Raw genomic sequence first — 15,494 nt, 5'->3', positions numbered from 1 at the left:
TTCTAGATCCTACCCTATGCTCCTTCAATGTGAACTCCGCACCAATACAGTATCCATCCACCTAAATTTTTTGGGTTTACGTGTTGCTGAAATCTTGTTCCAGCAGTTACCGTTGCACAACCCCTATTTGTGGCAGATCAATCAATAATAAGTCATGTTTGCTTTGGTGTCTTCAGAAGGATTGACAGCTGTCAGCTATGATTTAAGGCATAGATACAGTATGTATCGATTCGTGCATGCCAATACTAAGCATGTATGCTGTCGTTGGCTACTTTTTAAGGTCGTCCTACACTCCATGGAAAGCCACAGTGTGACTGTACTATTATACCATATGTGGCATTGAAAAGAAGGGATTTTTCCTCATATTTTATTCATAGATCATTTCGGAATAGATGATTGGACAAGACAACAACAAAACTGTAAAGTCACAACTAAAGACCATGAAAGGGATGATAGAGTATCAATGTACATCAGGAATGTCAAATACAACAAATACAGTTTACACTTCTGCGCAGACATCATCCAAGCAATAGTGACAGATATAAGTCCCTGCATGATTTACTATTTAAAATTTTATTTTGTGACCAGTTTTTATGTAATTTGGGGGAAACTCTGATGTTGATGAAAATATTTGAACAATTTGAAATTTAAAATGGCTGAAGTCCTGTAATAAGAGCATGGGAAAATTGCAATCTTCCAAATAATGTGGCATTTCATTGAATTTGTGTTAAGATATCTTCAAATGAATTTTTTTGGGTGGTTTACAAAATAATTCACCTTTTTTTCCAGTCTTCTTTTACTTTCTCCTACGGGCCAGGTTGGATGGTCTAAAGGACCGGATTTGGTCCCCGGGCCTTGAGTTTGACACATGTGCTGTAAATGGTATATCTATGCGATCACTGGTCTACCTTTATCATAAGTCACATCTCAATGTCTTGTGTTAAGTTAGCTTTGTAAAGCATTCTAGAAGTAAACCTGGTAACCAAAAAGTAAATCAAAATGTAGCTGCCATTCAGAAGTTTTTATGAAGTCAGTCTTTCTGAAGTAAGAATTAATTATTAGGATGACTTTGCTGTGGTGTAAAAAAATCCCTAAATGTGATGAGTCAGCTCATTCATGCTTAGCCTGGGTCGAATCAATCCATGACGCAGTGAAGCTGATGAGAGACCCTAAGCTGTCACCACTGATCCACCCATCAGCAAAATACATTTTCTTGTCAAATGTAACATTTTTCACTAATTTTTTTTTCTAGCATTGTATAACATTACTAAGTGCAACAGTGAAGGCTTGTTTCTCAGCCCGTTTTCTATTTGTGTTCATGGGAAGGAGGCGTGTAGCACTTTTTGTCCCTGTGATTTTCTTTTCTCTACTTCTACTCATTGAAAGCGCCACTAAAGTGCATTCCTGTGTGTGTGTGTGTGCATGTGTACAAGCACCCATGTGCGTCTCTGTGTGTGTGTGTGTGTGTGTGTGTGTGATTGCAGCCCCCATGAGAATGGGTCTCAGTGAGCGTCTGAGGACTGCGACCTTCAGAAGACAGAGAGAAAAAAAACTGGTGAAGACGACGAGAAGCACAAGGGGATGGGTTTGGGTTGGGAGGGGGGGGCAGTGAAGGTGACAGAGGACGAAGAACAATTAGAAAACAAAGAGGAACACACAAAGCGCTTAAACTAAACTGTCCATTTTATTCATTTAGACCAGTGGTTCCCAATATTTTTTGTCCCATGTACCCTCTTTGCATTTTTGTCAAATAATGTGTACCCTTCTCTTCATATCATGAGTACACTCTCCATAACCTCATATGCTTTTTCGTTTGTGGAACAGCTCTTCAAAACTCATAATTGTGTCTTGAACATTGGTTCCCTAAGGCGTAATTTACAACTTCAAAACAATGAGTGGAATTAAAGTGGAATTTATTAAAAAACAAAAAACCATGTGATTACTTCAAGCAAAATGTAGCTAATTATTGTCCCATGTTGTCAGAAGTGTGTTAAAATAGCTTCTACAGCATAAAAAATCCAAGAAAATATAGAATTTTATCGAGTACTGTTAGTTTGTGGTGAATTTGTCCAAAAAATTGCCTAAAAAATAACTCGAAACATTTCCAAATCATTTTCAAATTAATCGTTCAATCTTCCGCGAACCCCCTGCAATGTGCTCCTGTACCCCTATGGGGTACATGTACCCCTGTTTGGGAACTACTGATTTAGACAATTGTGTACACAAAAGTCGGGAATACGTTGTTTTTATTCCTATTAATATAGATCACGACAGGATTTCCAGTGTTATTCTTTGTCTTTAGCAATAATTGGGAAATAATAATAATAATGTATTTTATTCATAATCCATTTAACATTAAAATTAATGCCAAAGTGTCGAAGATTTAAAACAGAAAAAAATATAAAAGCAATCCAATGAGGAAGAACCAAATGTCCTTTATTTTTATCGTTAGATTTTCTTTTATTATTCATAAAACATTATTTTAATAATTTTTTTCCCTTCACCCTATTCCTGAAGTTTGGATAAAACACAGCTGAGGACAGAAATGTTTCACTCTGCATTCATCATGATTTAGAATGAGTGGTTGATGTTAGTGGCTTAGTGTCATTAAGAGGGTAGAAAATATCCTCACCACAGCCAAATGTGTTAATGAGGGAACGAACCGGTCAACACACGCGCACGCACGCACGCGCACACACGCGCACGCGCACGCGCACACGCACACGCACACGCACACGCACACGCACACGCACACGCACACGCACACGCACACGCACACGCACACACGCACACACGCACACACGCACACACACACACACACACACACACACACACACACACACACACACACACACACACAGCTTGCCAGGCCGGATGGCACTACGCCTGCCAACTGCTAACAGCTCTCCCAGAGTGGCCCTCTTTTAGACACACACAGATGCATTGTGCTTACACATATTCCTAACATACTGACACACACACCTCAAATTTTTGTCTCAGTTCCTCGTTGCCCTCCTCTCCCTCCAGAGACACGGGGACATTGAAGTACTCGCCCTCTTCCTGGGAGAGCAGCTTAAACCTAAAGCAAAAGAATAATTATTTTCAAGTCAATTTGTAATTAGTTTGAACAGTTAGGATGTTTAAGTGTTGCCTTAAATGTAGTTGCTGAACGCTATTGCAACAACTGTGCATATATGAACATCAATGGTGACTTAAAACAATGTGGGGGGAGGACAAAGTTTATTAGATGCAACAATCAATGCATACATCCTTATACGGGCCATATATTTCCATGCAATGACATGATGTTACTCATTATGTCCACTAGGGGCAGTCTTGTATCAGTCCCAGCAACAGGTCCTTAAAGTTTGTTTAAAGTAGAAATAAATTTGTGTTATGAGTTTGTCACACCACAGAAACATGTGCCATTGACCACTGAGCCAAATTTAAAAAATTGCTAAGAAAAACTAAATAAACAAAATTCTAAATGGTTGAATGGTTTGTACATGTGTTAAGGAATACATGTATAACCATTTCATGTGTTTTAGAAAAGAATGAAGAATTGAGCATTTAAAAAAAAAAAAAATTCACATTGCTCTCTCCCTCCCATAGGGTTAGGGTTAGTACACGGAGGCGACGCCCTAACCGCGCGTGGGCGTGGTTCCAGCACCTCTAACTGACACGCCCCCAGCATTTCAGATCGCCAGCAATTTTTTTCATCTTTCAAATTTGGCTCAGTGGTCAATGACACATGTTTCTGTGGTGTGACAAACTCATATCATCATTTATGCTTTACACGAACTTTAAAGAAAATTTGATATAATTATTATTATAATATAATTGATATACCATTTGGTATATAATTTTTCTGGAATAATTTTTCTCAAATTAAAAACTCAACTTATAATTTTTACGTCTTTGGAAAATACTGATCGATATTGGTTGGAACCATTTTCCCTGATAGGTAATCAGTTTTTTAAAAAAAACCCCTGATATGATCAACCCTATATATGTGCATAAATACAGATGGAATAAAAGCATGTATGGACACAGTATGTGTACTTAATTCTAAGATTAAATATGCCTCTAACAACTGGCCATTTGATAGTAATTAGAATAATTGGATATTTCATATCATGAATAATATGAAATGTCATAATATAATATATAACTACAATATATACAGTGGGCCTAAAAATTGGCCAACTTAATTGTTTGGTGAAATTGTTGTGAGACAATGTTACATTAATTTCCTTCTTGTACCTAGTGAGATGTTTTGAATAAAGTAGGCTAAAAACAATTTTTTTGAGTTTTTAATGGCATTGCACTTCCTCCGATGCTAGCATTTCATTAAAAATCCTGACAGGGCGGTGTCAGCAAAAAGAAAGACAGGTAGAAAGATAGAGAGACTTACTGCAGCGGGAGATAAAGAAGCAGAGATAAAGAGATGGGCTAGAGTTGCTATGGCACTGTGTTTAACTGGAATAAAAAGAGCAACTCCTACTAAAGTATTTCTCCTACAGTGCAATAATGAACAAGGTCACCTTCAGTTTCCTTTCCCTACCAGTGCCATTTCTTTGCCTCCCTCCTTTCTTTACCATACCACCCCCGTATTATCCCAAATTCTACTTTCATCTACCATCCATCCACGGGCAGCTTATGGAGCTCTGAGATGCCAAAGGACAGCGATCCCATGAAGTCGTTGCGGCTGGTCAGGTCCCAGTCCCACACCTCCACAGACAGGCGTCGGTCCTTATCGTACTCCTTCAGGTGGCTGAGAGGATGGGTAGGTAAGAACAAAACAACAGTAGGAAAAGGGATTAGTGAGATGTTATTGACAATCAAGTGTAAAGCATTCTGGTGCAAAGGTTTAACTGAAAACATGAAAATTAAACAATAATAGGTTCAAAACTTTGTTCCTCGGAAATTCAACTTCAAACGAGAACATTTGAAGAGCGCAAACCAAGCACCAAATATCCTCTTTTCCTGGATCGGTAATCCGGATTATGTTACCATGATTATTCACAATTTAAAAGCACTGTAAGCTCAAAATGTATGGACACCCCAATTTTTTTCCAAAAATTGTGATAAAAAATAAAATTCAGATCTAATCAGGTGACATGTACTGAGTGCGCATCGTACTGAGATTGTATATGCGCATATATGCACAATGCGCGCACATGCGCACCACCGAAAAATGAATTTTTGCTAAAAAAATTAATTCATTTTTGTTTATTTTTGTTTTCAAAGTGTTCAAAGTGTTTTACTTGTTTATTGGATTAGGTTAGGGTTAGGGTTATAATCTCAGTACGGAGGTAAACTCAGTACCTGACACCGGATCAAACTCGGTGACGTAATTGAGGAGCCAACCCGACGTAACTAAGATTATCTTCACGCTGCAGATCTTTTCCGATTTTTTTGCCCATATGTGATTTTTTTCATATCAATGTGAACAATACAATTCCAAATTTTTCATTGTCCGACCCAGGCCACTTTCATATATTGACATAAATCAGATACGTATCTGATATTTTTCAAAGCGACTGCTGTCTGAACGGCCAGGTCGCATTCTATTCGACCTTTACGTCATCGAAATACGATAGCGTTGTAATTCTGCATCCCAGATGAAGTGGCAGGGGAGGGGGGAAACCTCGGTGGAGGATGTAAGTAGAAAAGTAGATAATGGAAGGAAAGAGAGTTCTTAAAATTAATACATATTTATTATATTATACACATTAGTGCCACACACACCTCTTTTGTGCAGGTTGCATTCCATTCATACTCCAAATTGATATAAGATGCATTTAATGTGTAAATATGACTGAGCACACAAAAAAAATCTGATTTTTCAAAAACATCAGAATTAAGCATTAGTCAAGTTTCATAAACATCGGTCAAACTTTTATGGAATCTTTGGTTAAAATTTCGTCAAATCCTGAGAATCAAACAAATACATATATGATGAGAAAAATATTACCTCCTCACTGAAGGTAAATATGATCAAGCCAGATCAAACACATTGATTTGTATCTACTGTACCTGAAGGTTTAAAGTACCTTCAGACGACGAGTTGATAAGAATAAGAGCTGGGTTTGAGTTCAAAGTAAAATAAAGAATACATGATGACTTTAGCATTACCTCTACATTAGATTTATCAAAAGCATCTTCAAAACGTCATATTTCACTGGATGCCTATATTAGTGATATTTGAGATAATATTGAAGTTATGGTAAATGGACTTGATTTATAAAGTGCTTTACTGAAGTAGTCCCAACACGCTTTACAATATCTACTCTTTCACCCATTCACCCACCAATGGGACTGATCTGCCATGCAAGGCACGAGTCAACCACTGCGAACAACTTAGGGTTCAGTGTCTTGCCTAAGGACACTTCGGCCGGCATAGAGTGGGACTGAACCCCCCAACCTCTCAATCAGAAGACGACCCCTCTACCACCTGAGCCCAAGTTAGCCGCACAACCCTACAATAGTGCTTGGCGAGACAAGCATAATGTGATGGTGTCAGAACACTCGAGAATGTGAGAAAGCGGGAAAAAAAGAAAGAAAGAAAGAGATAAAACAGAAGTGAGGTGAGGAAGCACAGGGACACATACTGCAATATATTGAAAAGAAACAGCAGAACATGCTGGTGATAAAGCCTTACAATTTAAAAGTCTCATTCCAGGTGGGGTTGAGGCAGCACTTTATTGTCTTGGTCTTCTGTTTACTCTCGCTGCGAGGATCTGGGATCAGTTTAAGCTTCACATAGGGGTCTGACAGACCGTTGGGGTCCATAGGCACTAGATTCCTGGCCTCTTTGACTGGAACGATGAACACAAAGAAAAATGAAGAGAGAAGTTGAGAAGAGAAATCAATGATCATCCCTAGCAGCATTCTTATTTTACACTTTACAATGTTTCGAGGTTCATTCCTAAAATGCAGAGTTCTGTTAGCACCTTAAGCAATCACATTATTTCATATATTCAATAAAAATAATACAAAACAAGGCAACATCAGGGATGCAGAAGGTTTTATTTTTGTATTGATCTATATATAAAAATATACTTCTGAACAAACAGTCAAGGACTACAGAGCTGCTGTTGGTTTCAAAGTTATGATGCTACGTTTTCACATTTCATTACCTCACAATGATTATTTGGTAACACTTTACTTGAAGTTTTATACATAAAGGTTGACATTACGCTGTCATTATTATGACATGATACCTGTCATTAGCATGAATAAGGTGTCATTAAGTGTCGTTTGTTACCCTAACCCAGGGGTGAACTGGCCATCTCGACCCAAATCGTGCTGCTCCGGTCCACTATGTTTTTGTTTTTTCTTTTGATGAGCGAGTGGAGGCAGATATGTTAACAGGTGGCCAAAAATAGTCCAAAAGTGACTAAAGTGGGCCAAAAGCAGTCATGAGTGACCAAAAAATGGACAAATAAAGAAAAACCAGGTGGTATGTAATGGCAAAGGTAGCTTAAATGAGCAAAATGTGGCAAACAATAGTGAAAAAGGGCAAAAATGTGGAACAAAAAGAGGTAAAATGTAAGGAAATAAGGAAACAAGTGACCATTTATTCAGCAAAGCTTATTGGGATGAAAAGTGGCCAAAAAAATTAAAGAAAGGACTAAAATTGGATAAAAGTGTCAGAAAGAACTTGCAAAAACGGACAAAAAAATAATGGGGGGAAAATTATATTTATTGGCAAATGGTAGCTACTTTTGAAGAGGGACAAAAATGGGACAAAGGAAGTTGCGAAATGGCCAAAGGAAAAATGTGAAAAGGGGTTAAAGTTTCCCCCTTTTAAGGTTTTCTGGGGGAATAATAATTAAAATTAAAAAGACAAAGAGCCAAATGTTGTGCATCACTGACTTAATAACAGCTTCTACATGGTGACCTATGATAATATAGTGGGCTAGTAAATGCCAGGGCTGAATTTTGGTCCCAGTCCACCCCTGCCCGAACCCCTATCCCCTAACCCCACTAAGATTCATCCATCTAAACCAAAAAAAAGCCAACATAGCTCCAAAGGCGTCATAATTTAGCAAAAAACACTTAATGACAGCCTCCATGACACCTTATTCTGCTAATGACAGCATAATGTCAGCTTTATATATAAAACTTCAAGTAAAATGTTAATTCATATATTCAATAAAAATAATACAAAAAAAGACAACAACAGGGACGCAGAAGGTTTTATTTAGTTTTCTGTCCTTCTTTGAAAAAAAAACAAAAACAAAACAACAATAATATAAATACTTCCAAACAAACAGTCAAGGACTACAGAGCTGTTATTGGTTTCAAAGTTTTGATGCTATATTTTCACATTTCATTACCTCACAATGATTATTTACCTTTAGCAAGCTGGAACTAGTGCTTTATTTTAATACAGGTAGGGTACGTAACATGCCATATCAGTATTCGCCACACCTTTCCTCTGCATGCATAAAGAAAGGATGCAGATTGCACCCTGAGCCACTATAATCATTTAGTGCTCTTATGTAATGTGACTGAGGCACACTTTCAGAAAATTAATAAGACATGGTCATTCTGAGGCACACACTCAAGCATGCACAAGGTCACAGCCTTGGGGTTGCCAGATATGTCTGTCATGTGCAGACAGAGAGAGGTTGCCAGTTTGAACACTAATCCTTCTTTTGTTAGCTGCCAGTTAGTGGGCTGTAATTGTATTCCACTGGTGTACAATCCAAAATGACTGGATTGCGAGTGTGAGAGTGTGTGTATGTGTGTGTGTGCAAATGCTATTGACGGTCAAGTTGGGAGGTCATATTCAATTACCAGCATGAGAACGGATGCTGTGTCTTAAGCAGCTTGTCTGCTGGGATCAGTGTTGAGTGCCACCCAGCCCCCATAAATGTAACCACTCAGCTGAGCACGTTTCGTTAGGAAGGGTAGGAAACAAACGTTACCGGACCTAGGATTTAGACTAAATGTTTAAAAAAAAACCACATTTTCTTGGCTTCAATTACAACTCAATTATGATTACGCTGACCAGTATTTTTCCCCAATTACAATTAAAATTACAATAATTATTTTTCTTTCTCAATTACTAAAGTTCAAAGTCAATTACTCACAATTACTGAGCCTGAAATAAATAACCCAATAAACCTTTGTTAGCTTTCTGTTAGCATCTCTTAGGATAACAAGTGGGTTTTGACCAATGTCTTAAATCAGCTGTAAAATACACTAAAAAATATTTTCTATCATCCAATTTGTTTGTCCTCTCTTGGTTACATTGTTATAACTTCCTTATCCATGAAAATATTGGTATTAATATTTTTGGTGTAGGTGTCTGTGCCTTTTTTCCTGTCTGTATACCCCTTGATTTCAATTTTTTTTAAACGGTAAAATGATCCTCAAGAGAACTGACAGGAAGTGGGAAAAGTTCATATGAAACATATTTTAATAACTGCGTATGTGTACGCAATAGAACTGTAACATGGTTCACCAGGTTTGAGTTTAATGAAATTGTAATTAACAGTTTTTTTTTAAAGAATTTTAATGTACATTTTCGGAACTCAGTTAACTCAATAATGATTGCAATAGATTTTTTTCAATTACAATTACAATTATAATTACATCATAATTATAAATAATTGTCAATTATGCTATTAAATTGTAATTGACCACAACTTAATAGCTAAACTTCGCTATTCTATCAAAACTTAATGAAAATACGGCTGATTTCAATGTCAGGGCAACTGTCAGATCATGTAGGTGAAATAGGAGGTGGAAAATAAAAATTGGGCCAAGGAACTAGAGATGGTGTCAAAACAAAAATCCATTAAAAATCAAACTAATAACATTGGCCAAAAGGGTAATTGCTGTCTCAGGGAGGGAGGTCGGCACACCAAGTCTAAGGAAATTGTTCTCCGAACTGTCCTCGCCGCTGCCCTTAGAATAAATAACTTACATCATGAGGGACAAAGGATCTCTCTCTGACCACATCTGGGGCCCCTTCATAAACTGTCTTGAGAAGACAATATCTGCAATTCCCACATTACTTTAAAATGCTCAAATACAGCACTGATGTATAAAATGCGATCCCTCTCCATTTAAAGATCGTCCTCCTACAATTTATTTTTAGATTTACATCTATGATTATTTTTATTTAACTTTTTATTCATTTTTTAAATCTAGCAAACGCTCTGAGAGGTTAACCACAGCTCAGAGTCACGGCCTGTGTTAAACTCTCAGCGGAGAGGGTCAATAAATATTACATGACGCCTGTTAAAGTGACCATCAAATGCAAGTTGAAGAGAGCTGTAAAGAGGGTAGCATGCCAAATAGTCTCAAAGGACACTTACAGTAAATAGGCAAGTTTGTGTGTGTGTGTGCATGTGTGTAAAAGCAGGAGATAACACATGTATTTGACTCTACACGGGGCAGCACTGGAGATAAGAATGCAGTAGCAGCAGAATACTGTATGTATATAGCGTGGGTGTTGGCAGGGCACCTTCTCTCTTGTGTATTACTCTCATTTGCTATATGTTCTGTCCAGCTCTTTCCACTATCAGAGAAGCTTTTACAATATACATGTATATATATATATATATATATATATGCCCTATTTTGAACCTCATTCATGTGATTATGGTTGCATCGGGTCGCATTGACATAGGTCTATGGGTCTAAGAGCAAAAATCATAATTACCTGTTTACTGTTGTGACACGCGGCCTTGTTTCCACAGTCCCACATTAATTTTGATTGACAGTCGCAAAAGTAGGAAGTCAAAGCCTATTGGCTGGGCGCAGTTGGCGCTCATTTCCATTTGTATAAATGGAATAAATGGAAGTAATGCAGCTAAAGTGCATCAAAAGGAGCAAAAATATGCTTAGAAAAAATGATGAAAATCGGTTAAAATATGGGAAGTTTGATGTAGTTGCAGAAAAATGGTAAAAATAATCAAAAATGGGCTCAAATTGTTAAAAAAATATTCTTGGTTTCTTAAAGGCATCTGGTGACCCCCTACAAGTGTCTCGCAACCACAAGGTTGAGAACCCCTGGTCTAGAAATAACCTAAAAACCTAAAAAAATATGTAGTCCTTTTGCAATCTTTCAAGCAACTTTACAAAGGGCAGTGCTGTGTATGTATTCACTTGACTTAATATTTACATTTCTCATGTGAATTTAACTCTTTCACATCATATTACATTTAAATCCTAATGCTATAAGACAGTTTAGGTTCCGTTCTAAGACAAGAAGGTACATTTTAATCCAAAAAATCTAAATCATTTTCCCAGCTGGAGTGTCCTTGAGCTAAATGATAGCACTATTACTAAAGTCATTATGCTTTTTCTTTTCTTTGTGTGCATTGAGGGTGAGCTGCTGATGGCTCTATACTGACCCCTGTGGACAGAAGGGGGGGAAACTGCTGCTTTTTACCATTAGATGCCATGTGCTCATTATAAAATAATATTGTATCAGCCTAAGAGCATCTTTATAAAACTGAGGTGGATTACATGTAAATTGTTATCTGCCCTTCTTTCTTCCTGTGTTTTTGGCACAGCTATGATTAAAATGACAAGAAAAGGCAAATTTAATTAAAGCACTCTGGTGCCCTCTGTAGGTAGATCAGGGTACGACCACATTTAAATCATAAATTATTAAACTGTATATTTTATTAGAAATATGAACATGTAACCTATGTCTACGTCAGACTATTTGTTTGAATTCTGTCACCTATTGTGCTGAATATAACTGTAGAAATTAAGTTTCAATAATTTGTCTTACATCTTTAACAAAAATGCGACATTTTCCTAAATGAGTCAATTTGGAATTTAAAAGATGTAACAGTCACAGTCCGTTTAGCAACAGCTGTTGAGAAATGAATGGCGTCAACATACAAATGTATTATTCATTAATGTTTCATTCTTCTAGAGGCTCGGCTGGCTCTCTAAGCAACATCCTGCTTTATATTCATACAGCTCCACTTTTAAATCCCTGGCTCAGCCCTGAGCTGTTATCCTGAAGGCTTAAAGAAAAAGAAGCAGTTAATTATAAAGTGTCCGTCTGGGAAAATAAGTTAAGATTAAATTGGTCCGAGAAGCATTTTAATATTATTAAACCCTGGGTAAAGCGTGTTGGCTGGGGAGGAATTATAACAGTTTAACAAACCTTTGGGAGAAATTAGGAAAAGTCACATCAAGGAGCAACGACATACATATCTGAACTACATCTGGACTAAACTTAGAGACCAATGAAAAAAAAAAAGCTCACTTACACGTCACTGTCACTTTCTTTGTTGATACCTTCAAATTGCACAGTCCATTTTAAATAATAAACATAAATGACGATCAGACATCAGAGTTTTTGACACATACTAGTTATTTTTTCAGCTGAGCTCATAGCCAACCAGCTCCCATGCATCATTAATGATATTTAAGCTAATCTTGATCTGTGGTATTTCATATATCTGAACTTTCTTTGTAAAACAGCAAAAAAAACTGATTTTGAAATTCTGAAAAAAATATATCCCTGTTGAGTCGTGGATGAAATTGCCGAGTCGTGAATAGACACGGGTGCATAGAACTAAAACAAAAATGGTGTCAAGCAAGTCACTGTCCTTTGTGTCACAAGAAATTACGGTAAAAATGAAGCAAAAGCACTTCTATCCAACCATTTAAGAGACTCCACATCCCATAATGCAATGTGCGACAATGTCAACAAAAGGTTTGTTTAGGGTGGAGATGAAAATAAACTCTCAAGTAGCAATTTCAACCTTTTTCCCCTTTCTTTTTGGAGTAAATGATGTTTGATTCATTGATCTATGAGACATAATCTATGATTTTATCCAATAAAAACATTATCGGGGGTAGCAGCTTTACATTCAAATCTCCTTTTGAAGTTTATGCTTATAGCTTTGAAAGTAACTCATCTTTACTGAAGTTCTATAATGTCTTTGATTTTCCATAATCCATATTAAATAAATAACCTCTTTATATGTTCTCCAAATTGAGCTTTAGAAATGATTCAAACTGCTCTTTTCTGCAGTAAAAACAACAACAATATGTTACTCATATAACATATGAATAAGTGTTAAACTATGTTATCCTGTTAGTATTTTATTTCCTTACTCTCTTCTCTTATATTGTGTTGCTGCAAATGAGAATTTAGGCATATTATATTCTATACCCCACATTTCTGCACAATAACTAACTGAATAGCACAGAATTCTTCTTGTGAGACACCTAAAAACACACTTGATTTTGTTCAAAACACAAATGTTCTTCCACAACTGTTTTTTAGACACACGACGTGTGTGTATGGTGTGTTTTTGTGACTCCTGATGCTTCATTCTAATCATCCATCCATTAATTTTCAAACCCGCTTGCTGCGTTTTCAGGGTCGCGGGGGTCACCTGGTGCCCTTCTCCAGCTGTCATCGGGCGATAGACGGGGGTACACCCTGTACAGGGCGGCAGTCCATCGCAGACACACACACACACACACACACACACACGTCGATTGAAGTCTCTAGATTGTGTGAGTGCTTGTCTTTCTAACAGTCATGTTTGTGGAGTGTGGGAGGAAGCTGGAGCGCCCGAAGGAAACCCACAGGGAGAAGTAAGTATCCACCAGGGTTGGCGTCAATTATAATTGTATAATTGATAATTAACTACATTTGTAATGTTGCAATCAGAAGTGAATTGTAATTGAGTTCAGAGAATCAACTTTGTAATTGTAATTGGCATAGACATTCTATAAACATTTGAAAACTCCTCAAAATATTACTAAATATCATTTACATTGATTAACTATGACCAAGCTAAGCACTTCAGTGAATGTATAATTGGAAATGGTTCATCCATTACAATTATAATATGATTACTCACCAGTTTATGCATAGAAATTCATTACGTATATATTTTTGGCCACTAATCAAGAGCCCTGAGTGAATGTCACCTTACAGCAAGGTATCAATGGTCCACCTCCTTTCCTTCTTTAAAATCAGTCCATGACAAAGTTTTTTTTCAAAATCCTTAAAAACGCTGTTTTTTTTCACTAAAAATTGTGCGACTGGAAAAATGTCTTCATTACCTAGAATCCCCATATTAGTACCAATGTTTTGATGCATAAATTGTTGCTGGGTTACGAATAATGACTCACACCTACATAAAAAAACACTTTTTTGCCAAAAATGCTCAGCTCAGATACATTTTAGCACTAATCTAAAGCCCTGAGTGAATGTCACCTTACAGCATGATATCAATGGTCCACCTCCTTTCCTTCTTTAAAATCAGTCTGTGACAAAGTTTTTTTCAAAATCTTCAAAAACGCAGTTTTTTCGCCAAAAATTGACCGACCGGAATTTTTATGTTAATTACCTGGAATCCCCCCATTAGTACCAATATTTTGGTGTGAGAATGGCTGATTTGTATTGCATTAAAAGACCTACACCACTCCACACACAGACGGACAACGAACTGATGACAATACCCTTCGCCCGAGGCTAAAAACTGTTCTTACAATTGAATTAAACCTTGGGAACCATGTTACAGTTCTATGGCTTACACATAAGTAGTTAACAAATAGTAAAATGTGTTTTACATCAACTTCTCCCACTGCCTGTCAGTTCTCTTCACGAGCATTTAAATATTGAAAAAAATATATAAATCTACAGGTATACTGACAAAATAAAGGCTCAGACGCCCACACCAGAAATATCACTGCCAATATTTTCATTGATTAGGAAGCCTAACAATGTAACCAAGAGAGGAGAAACAAAATAGATGATAGATCTTATTTTTTTGTATTTTACATTTGATTTAAGACACGGGTCAAAACTGGCCTGCTATCATAAGACATGCTAACAGAAAGCTAACACAAGGGGAAGGTTATGTTGTATAGGGGCATTTCAGAAATAAATGTGATTAATTTCATTTGAACGTTAGTAATTGGGAACATAATTGTAATTGACTTTTGGGGGGTAAAATAATAATCGTAATTTGAATTGTGTTTAGAAAAAATGGCGCTCACCGTAATCAAAATATAGGTGTAATCAAACATTGACAATTGAAGAGAGAATTGTAATTGAAAAATGTAATTGACCCCAACCCGAGTGTCCACACCAGGGCCTTGAACCCAGCACCTTCTTGCTGTGAGCACTGCGTCATCTCTAACAGTTCAACAGCAGAGGGAGACAAAAGCTGCTTCTCACACACGAGCCCTTGCTATGGAGCAGTGCTTATAACTGAGACCTACTTACTGGTTACAGTGAGAACGTTGGTTTTAATCTCGGCGGTGATCTGGATGCGACCTCTCCTCTCAGTGTGGTCTGTCCCACACAGGCTTGGCACGTTGGCCACGCAGCGCTTGTGGATGTTCATCATACAGTCTGCAAAACATGCACAGAGAGAGAGAGATATTGTGTTTTAGGTGTTATTATGTAAGAGTGGGAATTGTTGCAATTGCTGGCGTTGGTGTGTACCTCAGTGGATATTCCATTTACAAAATTGAAAAAA

At 37.2% G+C, this 15,494-nt stretch overlaps 1 protein-coding gene across 2 annotated transcripts in view; it reads right to left on the bottom strand.

Moving 5' to 3' along the window:
- The window catches only part of LOC114467879 (protein kinase C beta type-like), a 104,700-nt gene that overhangs the window by 30,831 nt on the left and 58,375 nt on the right, over window positions 1–15,494 (bottom strand). For both annotated transcript variants that reach the window (XM_028454379.1, XM_028454380.1), the window contains 4 exons: window positions 15,239–15,367; window positions 6,665–6,821; window positions 4,640–4,774; window positions 2,983–3,079 (listed from right to left, as the gene is read on the bottom strand). In XM_028454379.1, coding sequence (XP_028310180.1) covers window positions 2,983–3,079; window positions 4,640–4,774; window positions 6,665–6,821; window positions 15,239–15,367 — 518 coding nt within the window. The remainder of the gene's footprint in view (window positions 1–2,982; window positions 3,080–4,639; window positions 4,775–6,664; window positions 6,822–15,238; window positions 15,368–15,494) is intronic.

Source organism: Gouania willdenowi, chromosome 8 (assembly GCF_900634775.1).
Source record: "Gouania willdenowi chromosome 8, fGouWil2.1, whole genome shotgun sequence".
In the NCBI taxonomy this organism is placed as follows: Eukaryota; Metazoa; Chordata; class Actinopteri; order Blenniiformes; family Gobiesocidae; genus Gouania; species Gouania willdenowi.
The sequence above is the reverse complement of the archived record's forward strand: the minus strand, read 5'-3'. Positions and strand labels throughout refer to the sequence as shown.